At 45.8% G+C, this 16,760-nt stretch overlaps 1 protein-coding gene across 9 annotated transcripts in view; it reads left to right on the top strand.

Moving 5' to 3' along the window:
- Positions 1 to 16,760, top strand: part of KIAA1217 (KIAA1217 ortholog) — a 1,319,791-nt gene that overhangs the window by 531,192 nt on the left and 771,839 nt on the right. The window contains exon 1 of one of the 9 annotated variants that reach the window (XM_069211375.1): positions 14,081 to 14,239. The exons of 7 other annotated variants lie outside the window; for them this stretch is intronic. In XM_069211375.1, coding sequence (XP_069067476.1) covers positions 14,162 to 14,239 — 78 coding nt within the window. In that variant the 5' untranslated portion in view covers positions 14,081 to 14,161. Of the gene's footprint in view, positions 1 to 14,080; positions 14,240 to 16,760 lie in introns of those variants that run through there. One more of the 9 variants, XM_069211377.1, reaches the window with a different exon arrangement.

The following is a 16,760-nucleotide window of genomic DNA, read 5'->3' as shown; positions in this document are numbered from 1 at the left end:
ACCGTGACCGCACCAACAAGCCTGGGCGAGGGATCACCATCATACACAAAGAATCCATCCAGTGCACCACTTCAAATTACAACATGACCCCCGCCATGGAACACCTCAGCTTCTGACTCCAAACTGACAGTAAAACCACCATCAGAGGCACCCTTTCCTACAATCCTCCAGGACCACGTTCAGTCTTGTGCAACTCAGGCCTTGAAAAATCATAAAAATGTTACTAGACCTGCACGTCGGGTAGCTTGAATAATCTACTCGACCTAACTGTAACGTACTTGACTCGGAAAGAGGTCTCAAATTGTGTGATCCTAGGCAAATCTTGTATTTTGCAGTCGCCTTTTTCTTCATTCTCACATATGAGTGCTCCTTCAAATATGTGAGGTCAGCATTTCTGCTGTAAAACATCCTCTTTTGTTTGATTAAATACACTAAACATTTGCAGCATGTATGATAAATCTAGCCCACATGTAAGGTACACATGATCCATGCATGACTTGCCTCTTAGTTTACTTATAGCTTTGCCATCAGGGCAGGAGTATTTCTCAGTTTGTGTTTAAACATTCACTTTTAATAAATAGATTACTAAAGCATGTGTTATTTACAGACAGTAAATTTCCAAGAATTGTCCAAAAACCTTTCTACTAACTTGCAGTTTTACTGATAAAACTATATAGTGTATTAACAATAATCTGTGAAAATTGGGTTTCAGAAAACAGTTATCATTTACACATCACCAAGTATAGTGTTCTGCCTTTTTTTCGCCCTATTATTAAAATATTTTTTTCATCACACAGAAGTACAAAAGTGGTCTTTCACAGCTACTGAAATATATTTTGAAATGTTTGTAAAGTTGACTCAGTTATATAAATTCTCTGTGTTAGGAAAAACCTGATACCAACAGTCTTTCATTTCACATAGGTCAGACAGTTCACCTTACAAAATCCTGGTACTCTGCAGTCACAAGGAAAAGTATTTGCATTGCAAGAAGACAAACTGACTTTTGACCTCTATCTCTGAACACAGAGTAAATGTGACAAGAATAAGATTTAAAGGCATCTTAATTGCTAATTCACTTTCTGACTGAACAGAACACCTGTTCTTTGTCCACTCCCCAGAAGGGATGAGTAGGATCTAAAAATAACTCAACCTCCTAAAATAAAACTCGCCAATGCAAGTGGTCAAGTAGATTTTTCGAGCCCTTCAACTGCGACATCGACTTCATCTCCACCCTGGTCATTGTGTCCATCAACTACACTTTCCTCTGTGACCTCAACTTCTGGCTTGACGACCACAATGACATCAACACCACCAATCTATTTAACAGCAGGAACAACATTGGACTCATCCAACTCGTCCATGACCCCACACGCACCGCAGGCCACCCACTTGACCCCATGTTCACCTTCAGCGACCGCATCAGGTACATTTCACACCACAAAACTCACCTGGACTGACCATTCCGTCGTCCAATTCAACATCACCAGCTTACAGACCTCTACTCTCAGTCTTCCCAACACCCCCCATCACAGTTAGAACAAGGGTGGTCATTACAACCCTGGCGGTCTGTGGTAAAGCGGCGGTAAGACCGTAAAGAGGGCGGCGGAAAATAAAATGGAATTATGACCGCGTCATCCGCCACTTCACCATTCCGACCGCCATGGCGGTGCAGACCGCTAGGCTGGAGATTGCGGTCTTCACTAGACCGCCGACGGTATCAGGACCCTTCATACCGCCACATATACACACCCCTACACGCACACACCCCCAACATGCACATATACACACCCCTACACGCACACACCCCCAACATGCACATATACACACCCCTACACACACACATACACCCCAACAACACATACCCGCACACATACAAACAGACATGCACACCGTTCGATCCGCACACATTTCCCATACACACAGCACCCCCGCACGCATACACTCACTCACTCACCCCCTCTACACTCTCACACGCACACCCCCATGCACGCACACAACACCCCCCTACCCCCTTCCCTAACGGACGATCAACTTACCTTGTCTGTTGATCCTCCGGGAGGGGACGGGATCCATGGGGGCAGCTCTGCCACCAGAACACTGTCACCGGAACACCGCCACACCGAATCATGGGACGTGATTCAGTGGGCGGTGTTCTGTTGACGTGGCGGTGGAGGTTGAGCAACCTCCACTTTCCCGCCATCCACCAGTATGGCTGCTGGCGGCTTTCCGTACGAGAAAAGACGGCGGCCTGCCAGTGGTCATAATACGCGGCACGGAAGACCGCCACCACTGGCGGTCTTCAGCACGGCAGTACCTCGGCGGTCTTGCGAAAAGACCGCCGAGGTCGTAATGACCCCCAAAGTCTTTAAGGACACATGGAGCAACACCCTCAACATCACCCACTCCATCTTCTCCAGCAACATAGACCAGAATGTCAGAAACTTTAACAGTTAAATCACTAGCTGCGCCAACATCAGCAGCAACACCCACAGAAGGTCCACCAAGCAGGCTAGCTGGTACACTGAAGACCTAAGAACCACTGAACGACACTGTAAACAACTGGAAAGGAGATGGAGCACCAGCAAGGACATGGCCATCAAGACAGGTTTCAAGATAGCCCTCAACCTCTACCACAGATATTTGAGAGAATCAAAGAAAACAGCCTTAGCCTCACGCATCGAACTAAGCTTTAGTAACAGCAAAGAACTCTTCAACATGGTCAAAGAATTCTCCAACTCCCTCAGCTGCAACAAACAACATTACCTCCTCACAGGAATTCTGCGACAATCTTGCAAACTTCTTCCACGACAAGATCGCCAACTTCTACAGAAACTTCATACCCCGGCCCAATACCTTGTTCAACACCTCAATTGCCACAGCCACCTTCCCTGAGGACTGGAAACATGCAGATGCCATTGCCCTACTACAGAGACAATTGACAAATCCAGCAAACTCAACAACTATCCACCGTTCTCCCGTCCTAAGTATTCGAAAAAGCCATCAACCAACAACTCTCCTCACATCTGAAACAGAAACTACTACTCGACTCCTCCCAATCTGAATTTTGCAGCAACCACCGCACTGAGACAGCCCTCATTGTGGCTACCGTCGACAACCTAGCCTTACTCGACCAAGGAGAGACTGCAACTCTGATCCTCCTAGACCTCTCTGCAGTCTTCGATGCAGTCTCCCACCACACACTCATTACAACGCTGCACAACATAGGCATCCAAGGAGTCACTTTCAGATGGATCACCTCTTTTCTCACTGGAAGAATACAAAAAGTCTGACTTCCCCCCTTTACCTCTGAACCCAAGGAAACCATCTCTGGAGTAACCCAGGGATCCTTGCTCAGCCCCACCCTCTTCAAAACGTATATGATACCTCTGCTAACATCGTCAAAACCCACAGACTCAACATCATATCCTGTGCAGATGACACACAACTCATCCTCTCCCTCTCTGAAGACACCACCATGACTAACTTCCACAACTGCATGGTAAACATCAGCAACTAGATGAAGGACAACTGCCTGAAGCTCAACATGAAAAAACACAGGTACTGATCTTTGGAAACAAAAGCTCCCCATGGGACGCATCCTGGTGGCCCTCAGAGCTCAGACCTACTCCTACCACCACTGTCCACGCTAGGAACCTAAGCATAATTCTGGACAACACGCTAACTATGATGACACAGATCGACTCTGCTACTTCATTGCGCTTCTTCATCCTTCACATGTTTCATAAAATATTCAAATGACTACCCCAAAGCTCAAGACGCACTATCACCCAGGCCGTCATCTCCAGCCGACTGGACTTGGCAATTCTCTTTATGAAGGGATCGCAGCTCACCTCTTTCAATGACTACAGACCACACAGAATGCCACAGTCAGACTTGTCTTGGAAATCCCCTAGACAAACCCACATCACCCCCTACCTTAGGAGACTCCACTAGCTCCCTGTACAGAAAATATGCCAGTTCAAGCTCCTGACCCACATATACAAGGCGCTACACAACTGCAGACCTGCCTACTTGATCCACCGCTTGAACGTCTGTCAGCCCACCAGATACCTCCACTCCACTTCCCTTTCTCTAACCCTCACTCCCCGCATCCAATGTAGCAGATGCAGAGGTGCTTATTTTTCTACCTAGCAGCGAAGACATGGAACGAGCTACCCTTTCATCTCCTCACCACCACAACTCTTCCAGAGTTTTGAAAATCCCTGAAGACCTGGCTATTCAGAAATCAATTGGACCCTGCCAGCACCTGGACACCCTCACAGGTGACAAGAAGCGCTCTACAAATCTATTGATTGATTGAATGATTCATTGATTGATTGAAGGAAAGTTTTTCTTAGGTGGGTGTGTGGGGATTTGATGGGATTGCTGTAAGGGAAAGAGATGGGTTATCCAGTGAGTTTAACAAAGAATATATTGGAATGAGAAGTTATTACCATGATGGGGAGCTTGAGTGTGGTTTTGACAGGGAAGGGGCAATGGAGGTAGGTTAGAAAGTGGTTGTGAAAGAGTGTAAGGATTTGTGGGAGAGAAGGATTTCATTGATCAAAGGGAAAGACACATTAGGTTGATAAAGGGTGGTATAGTAACAGGCAGGGGCGACTGGTGTTCAAGGGAACAAGAGGTACTACCCTGCTACCCTCAGGGGAGAGGCAAGAAAAGGGAAAATAAACACAGGACAGCTGAAAAGAAATTACTGCTCCGAGACAGTGTGCTGAATCTCTTGGATGAACTCCAGTGACCTTTGCAGATGTCCTACCTGCAAATTTTTTCGTCGACCTGCAGGCACAAGCTACAGTTGTAACATTATCATAGAGAGAGTGCTGAATTAGAAAGCAAGTGATCTGGATGCTTTTGGGCGCATGTGAACAGTGGCTCTGGGAGAAGGTGACAAAGCTCCATTCACCTAAATGACTGGGGGTAGGGCAGGCCGATGAGGACAAGGAGGGAGTGGGTGGCAACAATTTGTTCATCATCACAGAGGGGCAGGCTGTAGGAGGGGTGCAAGAGGCTGCTCTCATGCCAGTAACACATTTTTATTAATGCATTTGGTTTCAATTTAAAAACAAACATTATGGAACTGAGCACACAGAGCGCTCCTTATCTCTAATCCATAGAGGCCCAAGAGAAGGAAGGAACCAGCTGCGGACAACAATTGCACTAGTGGATTAAGGGGTACTTATGCAAGTAAGCTTCTGCACCAGGGGGCATCATCACCCTCCCCCCACTCCACCCCACTCCCTGCTTTAGCAGAAATGAGCGGGAGTGGGGTTCTTGATGGGCATCTTATGTCTTCAGTTCAGCAGACAAAGGCTCATAATGAACTTAGGGGAGTGAGTGAGTGAGTGAGTGAATGAATGGATGGATGGATGGATGGATTGGTGGAATGGTGGTTTGATAGCTGCATGGATGAATAAGTGAAAGGATGGATGTCAGAATGGAAGCGTGAAATGGAGAAAGGCTGTATGAGTGAAAGGGAGGGTCGGTGGATGGATCATCAGGCTCATCACAGAGGCAATGTGTAAAGCATTTGCACAACACACCAATTGTCACTATGCACATATAAGTCCAGAGCCCCTGGGATCCTGTTTCACTGAGGATCACCTCAGCTGACTGAGAGTGCGGCGCTCCTGCGTGTATCTCATGAGAAATGCAGTAATCTCTCCTCGCAGGACAGGTCCTCCGTCAAGGTCTCCTCATCCCGTCCAGAGAGGGAAATGGAAAGCAAGACCCCGCGTCCCTGTGGGACCTCACTGGATAAGAGGGGAACACAATCATAGCTCTCCCAGCGTGGGGAGAACAACGAAAGAGAGCCTGTACCTACACTGCAGGTGGGGAGACCTCTCCTGATCCCCCCACAGGTACATCTCAGCAAGGCGGCGGCCTGCAAGTCTCTGGCATGGCTGCCACTGGATCCAGGCCGTTCCTCGAGAGGTGGCCCCCTTCTCTAGAGACACGGCCATTCCCAGGGCAGCACAGCAGCTCCTTCTCCTTCAGGTGATGCGCTCAGGGTGCGGCTCGTGCCGCAGCAGTGATTTTGCTCAAGAAGGTGCCTGCCTGTGCCCCAGGGACACTTGAGAGAGTGCTCCTTGTTCACTCTTGATGAGAGACTGCCGGTGTGCTCCTCTTCACTTTTCCTGCATTGGGAAAGGTCCTGGCGCCTCCCTCCTGGTAAGCTATGCTTTGAGATTATTATAATTGATGTTCTTTCTCCTTTTTTATGTATGATATCACATAAGAGAGAGATGTTGCTATACCTTTGGTAGTTTACCCTTGATCTCTCTCTCCATTGATCTAGGGGCCCTGTTTTCTACTGGGTTTGCCTCCCTCCTGGTGCCACGGCAGTAAACCACTCTGTCCACACAATCGGAGAAATCCATACAGTGCTCACCTCGTGCTGGTGCTCGGATGAGGGTAAAGCGCTCCTCGCGGGCTCGAAGGCAAGGGTAGAGTGCTTTCCTCATGCTAGAGAAACATGAATGCAGAGGAGAAGGGGGGCACACCATCCAACCCCTGGAGACTCTGGGAGAGCACAATGATGCAGGGCACAGGTCAGGCGGCCAGCACCAAGGTCCTGGGAAGTTCAAGTGGCAGACCTTCTAATGACCTAGCAGGTCACAAGTCAGCACATCAGCAGGGCAGTTCCAAGGGAGGTTCCAGCAGCATCTAGTGTCCAGTCCATACAATGTCCCAGTGTCCCAATCGAAACAAAGTCAGGGAACAGGCTAGCAGCAGGGCAACAAGCAGAAAAGCAATCCAGATGAGTCATTTGGGACACGCAGTAGACACCAGGCAGCAGGGCAACAAAAGAAGAGCAGTCCAGCAGTCTCTCTGGCAGAGGTTCAGTCCCAGTTCCAAAAGTGCACCCTCCTCAGGAGGCAAGAGCCCTGCTACCTATATTCAAAAATGCCTTTGTTCAGGGGAAACTTCAAAGGAGTCATTTCACGTCAAGCACATCACTCTTTCAACACAACCCTGTCTCCAGACATCAGTAGGGGGTAATCAGTCCATTGTGTGAGGTCAGGCACAGCCTATTCACATGTAAGGTGTGAACGGCCCTCTCTCTCCTCAGCTCAGGACCATTATCAGTATGCAGATGCCTCTTCTCTTCACTTCCTCTGTTATGGCTTTCTGGAAAGTATGCACCAAGTGGAGCTGTCACTCTACCCCAGACATGGATTGGAATAAGGCTGCAAAGACCCTTTTACATACACAACACTTTGCCCACATGGCTATCTAGGGCCCACCTTAGGGGTGACTTAGGTGTGGCAAAGAGGGAGTTTAGGTCTTAGCAACTAGTTTGGCTAGTCAGTAAATTGCACATGCAGACCCTGCAGTGGCATGCCTGAGACATGTTTGAAAGGCTACTTCTGTGGATGTCTCATTCTGTCCGCAGGCCCACAAGCAGCATTTAATTTACAGGCCCTGAGTATACGCAATGCCACTATACAAAGAACTTACAGGTACATTAAATGTGCCAATCAGGTGTAAGCCAATCATACCAAGTTTAGAAGGGAGAGCACATGCACTTTAGCTCTAATCAGCTGTGATAAAGTGCCCAGTGTCCTAGAGCCAACAAAAAGAGTGCCAGAAAAAAACAGAAGGAGGAAGGCAGAACGTTTGGGGATGACTGCAAAAAGGGCCAGGTCCAATAGATAGGATGGATGGATGAGTGGAAGTGTAAAAGGATTGATGAGTGGATGAATGGATGAAGTGAGAATATGGATGGATGAGTGAAAGGATGTATGTAAAGATGGATGAGTAAAACAATGGATAGATGAGTGTAAGGCAGGGTAGATGGACGTCTATATGGATGGATGGATGGATGTAAGGGTGAATTTATGGATGGATGAATAGATGGATGAGTGAGTGAAGGAATGGGTGGCTGAGTGAAAGGATGGATGGATGGATGGACGGACGGATGGATAGATGGATGCATTGAGGAATGGCTGAGTGAAAGGGTGGAAGGATAAGCCAAAGGGGGATGATGAATAGATGGAGTAAAAAGATGGATAGATGGAGGGAAAGGTTGGATGAATGAGCAAAAGGATGGATGGATGATTGAAAGGATGGATGAATGGTTGGATGAAAGGGGGTGGATAAGTGAAAGGATGGACAATTGAGTGGATGGATTAGTTTGATGAATAGGTGTCCCTGGACCAGTGGCAGCTTTCCTTTATGGGCTCCAAAGCTCCTCTACACCCTCCTTGTTTTGTGGTCCATTTTTATTGTATCAAGAGTGAATAATTATTTATTCTTCGTATAAAAAATAAAATATAGGCCTGCTTCGGGTTCAGTAACAAACTACGGCAGCTAGTGACATTGTTTGATTGCTGACACAGGTACATGAAGGTGCCTGAGCCAGGTATCAGAGATATTGGTCAGAGCTGGTGAAACCCCAGGAGTGTGAGCATGCATATGTGACTATGTGCATGAGTTAAAGTGAGAGAGTCAGTGAAGAAGTGAGTCAGATTCAGTGGGAATGAGTGACAGTAAGGATGAGTATGTGTGAGAGTGAATGTGAGTAATGGAGAATGGCAGTGAGTGTAGTTAAGTGTTACTGTGTGTGAGACACAGTAAGACTGAGTAATTAAGAATGAGTGTGAGTGAGTGAGACTGAGTGAGACAGAGTGGGTCAGAGTAGAATGAGTGAAGCTGCGTGAATTAGTGAGACCGAGTGAGCCTGAGTGAGTCAAAGTGAGACAGTAAACCTAGGGGGTTACTCACAAGAGACCTGCGCCGCCAGAGCATCACTTTTGTAGATGCTGTGGTGGTACAGGCCTCTCAGTCATACCTATGAGATATATATAGCTATAGAGTAAGGCAAGGGAACGCAAAGCGCTGTGTTGCATTACTCTGCGTCAAGGAGGCTCTCCATGGGCATTGCGGTGGGTGTTCCCACGCAACACCCATGGATTTTGACGCTGCCTCAGATTTACAAAGCCACGTAAACCTGGGGCAGTGCCAAAGCCTTATGCCTCCTCAGAGCAAGCGTAATGAGGGGAAATGTTTTATTTCTCCTCGTTTTTTTCCTCTTTCCATGTGTGCTGCATTTTGCAGCACACGTGGAAAGAGGAAAAAACCTCCATGGATTGTTTTTGTGCAGGAAGAGATCACTTCCCGTACAAAAACGATCCTGCCAGCAACACAAAAACCTTTGCACCAGGGTGCGAGGGTGCCTGCATTAGCGTTAGGCACCAAATTGTGCGCTGGCTGAAAGGACAGGAATGCATCATCATAGGTGCATTCCTGCCCTTTCAAATTGGCATAGGGCAGAGCAGCAAAAAGACTTAGGGCCAGATGTAGCAATCCTTTTGCGCCTCGCAAACTTCAAAAAATGGTGCAAAAGGCCAAACGCGATGCACAACCGCAAATTGCGAGTCGGTACCGACTCGCAATTTGAGGCTGCGACTCGCAAATAGGAAGGGGTGTTCCCTTCCTATTTGCGACCGCATCACCATGCAGAGTTGCTTTGGGACTGCGAATGCGGTCGCAAACCAACTCGCAGTTACCATCCACTTGAAGTGGATGGTAACTCTTTCGCAAAAGGGAAGAGGTCCCCATGGGACCCCTTCCCCTTTGTGAATGCCAAAAAAAATATTTTTTCAGAGCAGGCAGTGGTCGTATGGACCACTGCCTACTCTGAAAAAAACGAAACTAAATGGTTTCGGAAGTTTTTCGTTTTGCAGCTCGTTTTCCTTTAAGGAAAACTGGCTGCAAAAAGAAGAAAAAAAACTGCTTTATTTAAAAGCAGTCACAGACATGGCGGTCTGCTGTCTCCAGAAGGCCACCATCCCTGTGAGTGCTTTGACTCGCTATGGGGTCGCAAACTGCGACCCACCTCATTAATATTCATGAGGTGGGTCTTTGCGACCCCATAGCGAGTCGCAGAAGGTGTCTGAGACACCTTTCTGCATTTGGTTTTGTGAGTTGCAATTTGCGAGTAGCTATGACTCGCAAATTGCAAGTCGCAAAATCAAACTTACCTACATCTGGCCCTTAAAGTGCTGCCTTACCCCAAATCTTTGCAAATGAGTTCTTTAGTGCAAGAGAGTTTGAGAAAACCCTTCAAGAAGAAGTCATTGGAATTCGAGCCAAGTATTAAGCACCACCACTTTTAAAGGTCACCAGCTGCCACTGACAACAGGAGAGAGCCATGACGATGTAAGGAAAAGGAAAGGTGATGGAAGGGGTGCAAGTGTGCAGAGTTGGCCAGCAAACAAAGGAAGGATGGCAAGGTGGCAGAGGTGGAATAGGTAATGTGGTGGAATTTATGAGAGAGATACTACTGGGGTATGAGAGTTCAGATGAAACTCGTTTGTTGATGGTGAGAGAATGAAGATGATTGAAACTTTGAAGGAAGCATGTCTGCAGCTGGAAGACACGTCAGAAATTGTGGACTTTCATGCGACATACCCATATCTTCACTTACTGACACAGTTGAATATCAGGTAGGCAATTACGTGGATGCGGTTGGTGAAAGCCTAGAAAATTCTTGTGTATGTTGTAGTCAAATGTGGACAAGCGGAATGCAAGTAATGCAACTCATCTTTGTGTGAGATATGCACAGCCCAAGTATGGGATGCACAACCATACTAATCAGCTGGTGGGCACTCACAACAAATGTGAGAGTCAAATTATAAGATACCCTCAGGAATATTCTGCTGTGTTACGTACACGGCTAAGCGAAAGAGCCAACTGTAACATACACCCATGTGTGAATACTCACAGGTAGTCATGTGCACCCATGGATGAATACTCACAGAGTAATCAAGCATTAAAAGCCCAAACTAAGTGGCAGTTGCACACAGGGATAGTCAAACGTTCTGTGTGATGTGCACAGTGCCCAAGTATGAAATAAACATGGTGTTAAAGAATGTGGAAGTTTAATATGTTTAATATGTATTAAAATGTTTAATACACACTGAGACGTAAAGAAGTATGAGATGCACACCTAAGTTTGAAATACACGCTATGTATGATATGCCCAGACAAGTTACTTAAGTGTGAAATTAACAAAACTTAAAGGTAAGAAGCGAATTTATAATGTATGGTACCCAGAAATATTGCAAAGCTAAAAAAAAAACAGGCGAACAGCCCTAGAAAAATAATACGATTGCACATGCTACCTAGCCCTGAATACTCACGTGGAAGGAGATGCCCAAATCAATAGTACTCTCACAAGACACATTCAAAAAGAAATACACAGGCACACACTTACACACACAAACACACACAGGCGCCCATATAGACACACACTGCAACTGAAGAGCAAAGAGGGCATCGTGGCACAGTGCAACCGAAACCTCATATCTGCTTCCACATAGACATCTGCAAATACCCCTGCAGTCTATGAAACTGTGTGCTACGCAATGAGAAGAAAAGCACACCCTCTCCCAGCTTTGAATTCATCAAAATGAGTGGTAGACTTGACATAGGCAAGACCTACCAGCCCTCTGAAACAGAATCACCTCTAGATAAACGATCTATCTTTTGCTTGCACCTGCCAATTACACCTACAGATGCCACACCTCATATCCATCTTCTTCAATTCAGGAAGGGCAGCAGTACCCCCAGCCAAATGAGATAGATGAAATTGGGTGGAGACATGTTAAGCAAAAATTTCGAAGTCAATAGTGTTGGGAGAAAGTTTTGAATGTGTGATGCCATCAGAATGTTTTGGCATGTCGTTGAATAGGATGATAGTATAGGCAGGTTTTATTGTTCGAGGGCACATTGCTGGATAGTGATAATTGGGATACCAGTAGTGGTTGCTTTATAAGTGACAATGTTCTGCCTGTTCTGTGTCCATGTTGGTGGGCACCTCGTGGACTTTGTGTATATTCTATGTGCTGGCTATTGGTGATGCTGCTCATATCCGCATGTTGTATCAGTTGCAGCACCCCATATTACCAGCATCTAGGACGGTTTTGTAGCTGTACATCAGACCAGCACTTTTTGTACCTGCATGCTATGCAAGGTGGCCTTGCATGGCTTAATAATTTTGATTTAAGGGCTTGTGTTGCCTTGCATCGCATTGTGTGATACAACAGCAACGCAAGCCCTTAGTAACCCTGGGCTGTGGTGTTTGAGGGCATAGGTGACCTGTCATATAGCCTTTCAGACAGATGGTAGTTAGATACTAATTGTTTCTCAAGTAGCTGTCTGTAGGATTACAGTGCCACGCATCATAGCATCACGTGCATAGCATCTTGACCACTGCATCCATGGCACAAGGAATTTTTTATTGGTTGACGTGTGTGAAAAAGTATATTAGGTCGTTGATGGTTTCTGCTTTGAGCCTGAATCTCTGAATGCAGTCCCAGTTGCTGTAGACCGAGAGTGAGGTCCCTTGCGCTATCCTTCTGCTCCTTTGTGCTCTTCTCTTCCTTCTGAGGCTGGCATGGGTATGTGTGCTAAGTCCAATCATCTCTCTTTTGAGCTCCGCACGGATATTTGTGCTTTGCTGCAATGCCTATTTTCTGCAAGGTCTTCCGAAAGGTTATTCCCATTGGAATAGTCCTTGGTATGCAGCTCTCTACTTACATTGGAGGATAAGTCCATGATTTTCCATTTTTTGCATATATTTTTCCAGGTGAGCATCATCCTGTAATCTGTTGTGAGTGGATGGTGATGTAGCAGGTGCCTCCAATGGTATCTCTTGCTCCCTATCACTTCTTCTCTGATATGGTTGCTATTATTATTCCTACCATGTTTTCGCTTTCTGCTGTAGTTTTGATCAGCCTAAACCAACCTTTTGTATCACATTATGAGTATTTAGTCCTTGGGTGTAGACATCGTATTTTTCGACTGTTTTAGATGGTGCACGTCAGTGTCCAAGTGTTGCTGTGTGATTTAGATGTTAATGCGCTTCTTCAAGTGCTGGGCCTCTAGGTGTGACAACGAAACTGTCCAGTGACTGGACCTCCAATGAGCTGACCCAAGGAAGTGGGTTGTTACTATTCGTTTCAACCACGTTTTGCCTTTTACTATTGTTTTCACATACACTGTTCTTCCAACAATTGTGTTGCAGAATGAAACAAAAATACATGTTCTGTAACCAATACGTTGCTTCTGGCAGTGAATTTGGGAGAATGCTTGTAGAAAAATACTTAAAATCATTCAGATGAAGGGTTAGTTTTTGTCATTTTTATTGTGCTCCTGTTACTAGTGTAGTCATAATACAGGCAGTGGTCACCTTTTTTCCTTTTAAGAAGTACTTGTATTAATGGCAATTAATTTTGTGAGATATGACTACAATAGTGTCCCGAATACAATCAAATGACAAGGACGTGAAGCAGCTGACAATGTAAAAGCGTGACCTGGAATGTTATTAAAAGTGTTAAAGATTACAGAATACGATTGTTCGGTGTGTGGGGGCAGTTTCCGCTGCAGCGCCCCATGATGGACAGTCAGTGGAATGACGCTGGTGCACTGTTATGGTAGAAGCAGAGTGACAGTGAAAGCTAAACTTATCTGAATGTGCATGATCTGTTCTTCAGCTAAAAACTAACCAGTCAATTTAAACACTCTTTGTTTTACTTGCTTTACAGCTCACAACCATGCAAGCCCATAACGCGCCGGAAAAAAAAAGTGCAAAGCAGGTGCCAAGGGCCATCATCTCAGTTTTCTTTGTAAATGTTTGCTAAAGATGTCTTCTTACTGATTAGTGTTTTGTCGGCCTGGGAGTGGCAGGTGAGAATGCCGCACAAAAAGCCTGTCCCTGCAGGAAGGCACATCTCCTTCTAGGTGTCCGTGGTTGTGTGTGTGTTTTAAATAGATAGCAATTTCGTTAAAGCGTCAAATACACAGCCTCCCGATCTGTTTACACTTTCAACGCTTGAGATATATCTTTTAAATAAGAGCTTAAGCATGGGTGTAAGGTCTACAGGTAGGGATAGCATGCAGGCACAGGCAGGTGGGGCTACAGTAACCATGGGAATTCGGTGATGTCACGGTTGAAAGTGCATGTCCAGACAGCCAATTGCAAGAGTGGCTGATTACAGCGTCCCATAGGCTGGCAGGCAGGTATGCAAATACAGAGTTTCACTTTGCGAAAAAGCGAAGGAGTGAAGGAGCGGCTAAAACATGGAGCGGCGCCTTACTTGACAGCTCCAAGGACCTGTAATTCACCTTTTTGTAAATGAAACCTTTCTGTGGGGCTCAGAATCTGGCGTGCGTTATTAACCTCGTGCACCAACAGTGGGAATCCCCAAAAAAGGTAAATAAAACGTGATGTGTAGTAGACGCGTGCTCTTTCTGCGCGCCGGTAGCATTGCCCCTCTAGCAGAGACAGTGTTCTTCGTTCTGTAGTGCAAGTTATGCCTCAGGTGCAATATACTTCTGTGTCGCTACGTTTAAAAATGCTTTTGTTTTTTTGTTGTTGTTTGGAGCAGAGCGATACAGTAGTAACGATCTACAGCCTTGCTGTCTTTTGCTGTGTTACGCATGGTTTTGGACGAGGCATCATGCCCCAGGTGTTGTGTGGCATTCTCACGAAAGGAGGGACTATTTAAGATGTTTCTCTAAGAGAATAAACCCTGTGTTTATTTAAGACAGCTCGCATTGCCTTCATTGTGTTTACAAACAGACTGTATATGTTAGCAGGTATATATCACTTACTACCGTGTGTGGGGGGGACTGAAGCGCGTGCCTACCTGAGCAGCAAGCTTTGCCCTGTTTGGGACGTGCATGGAAAGGTGTTGTCTTTTTGTTTCACGTTCCTGCTCGAAAACGTGCTTTCGGAAAGCTCGCCTTCCACCGTTTACGGTTTTATTAGTAATGTCAAGTGCATGTTTTCTGTCTTGCTTTTAGAATCAATATATAGATTGTCATAAAGTTCAAAGTTGCAAGGCGCATTCTTGTTTGGCAGGTTTACAGTTCGGCAATTTAATGCACCATGTGCAATATTCCTCCGCGATCAGAGTCCACGACTCTGCAGTAGAAATGTTTTTCTGGGGAAGTTTTGACGGCGCGAAGTTACTAGCGCGCGATAAAGCAGTGCTTTTCAGAAATCAGCACAGCGGCTGCCTCAGGCGTGGCACGCAGTAACTTGAAGCACTCCGGCGTCGGCAGGATGCAGGCGTATTTGCCTCACTTCAGCTGAGAGCAGAGGATGCCGAGGCCCTGTGAGCAGGTCTGGGTACAACAGCCGTCCTTTGACTCCAGACACTCGGTCCTACTGTGCAAACAGCAGTTTAATGTCTCTCGCATGGGCGGAGGCTGCTGGTGGCAGATAAGAGATCTGAAAAGGTGGCTGAAGGGGTTAGTTGAGGGACAGAGGGGCGCGGTTTTAGTGATACGAAACGTAAATAGGTACAGTGAAAGGGGTCGCGTCTCAGGACCAGTGTTAGCCAACGGCTCTGCTTAAGTCTTCAGTTAAAGGACAGATAGGAGTGACAAAGTAAACAATCCCTTCATATTTAATTATGTAATGTCTTATGTAGCGTGAATTGCACCTAGCTGGGCTTCACGACGCAGTTCTTCGTTTACGCACGCTTAAAGACGACCAGTTAACCATTTCTTAACTGCTGCAAACACCCTCTTAATGCAGTTGAAATCTGTTTTGCCTTTCGTTTGAGAAATATTTCCACAAAGCTGACAGTTTGCTACCAGCAGGTTCACGTATGTTCTGAATGGCAAGTCTTGGTCACGCTCACGTCACATGTATCGTGTTGCTCATACATGTGGCCAGTGCTGTTCTCAAGTGCTGGTTATGCACTGACTGGTTACGTATGACATTCGGCCTCGTTGCTTCATTTGCAGCCTATGTCGAGCGACTGCAGTGGTGGGACCCTGCGTGAAAGTCGCCAGATTAAATCCAGAAAAATGTTTTCGAAACCATACAAGGAAGAAAACGTCTTCAGCTGTGAAGAAAACATTGATAGGGATGCTTTAGCGGTAGAGGCTCACTGATATCTGGAGAGGTATTTTCTAGTCTCAGCCTTCAAGCAGTGTAAATTATTACCGTATAAATCACATCTTGCCCTATGGTGAGTGGTTATACAAACAGCAGACATCTTCCAGGCTGATAGATGGGGGGAAATTACCAAAGTATTTACCTGTAACCATACACACACCTAAAGTGTTTGGTCAAAAAATAATGCAACAATTTATATACACCAGTATAAATAGCCTTTTGTTTCGTTTTGAAAACAAATGGCTAGGTTTTTTTAAATGGCAAAGCACCACTATATATATCTATCTAATAAATTAAGAAAGGCCTTAGATAGCGCTTTTATATCGCTAGGAAAAGGGTCACGGGAAAGAAGGTTGTTCCTAGATTCACTTCTTTCCCAAAGAACACGATTTTGTGAGTGTTAAAAGTATTTGTAGCAATTTATTATATTCGTGTCATATAAGGCGCTTTTGAATTCACAGTGTGATAAAGTGGTCGAAGATGTTCAAAGATTGTATTTTTCCAGGGCCGTAATAGACTGATAGGTTTTTATGGCGTCCAGTTGTCCACAACACATATGTAAAAGCTTTTGTTTATATTCAAGACGTTGTGAACTGTCTTGCCACCTGCCTCTCACTGCTCAGACTTCCCAACACAAATCTTGTGTCTAACACGAGAGTTCACCCCACTTCCTTACTCTCCAGGCCACAAAAACGGGAAGTAGCAGTTGGTCGTGTAAATTTGTGGTTATACAGTGTTTCGAGTGTTTTTGCTTTGCAGTAACCGAGACATGAGTGAGTGACAGTGAGTGGAAGTCAATGACTGCTGACAGCTTCAACTATTT

This window comes from Pleurodeles waltl, chromosome 10, assembly GCF_031143425.1.
Source record: "Pleurodeles waltl isolate 20211129_DDA chromosome 10, aPleWal1.hap1.20221129, whole genome shotgun sequence".
Classification (NCBI taxonomy): domain Eukaryota; kingdom Metazoa; phylum Chordata; class Amphibia; order Caudata; family Salamandridae; genus Pleurodeles; species Pleurodeles waltl.
This window is presented reverse-complemented; position numbering and strand designations above follow the sequence as displayed.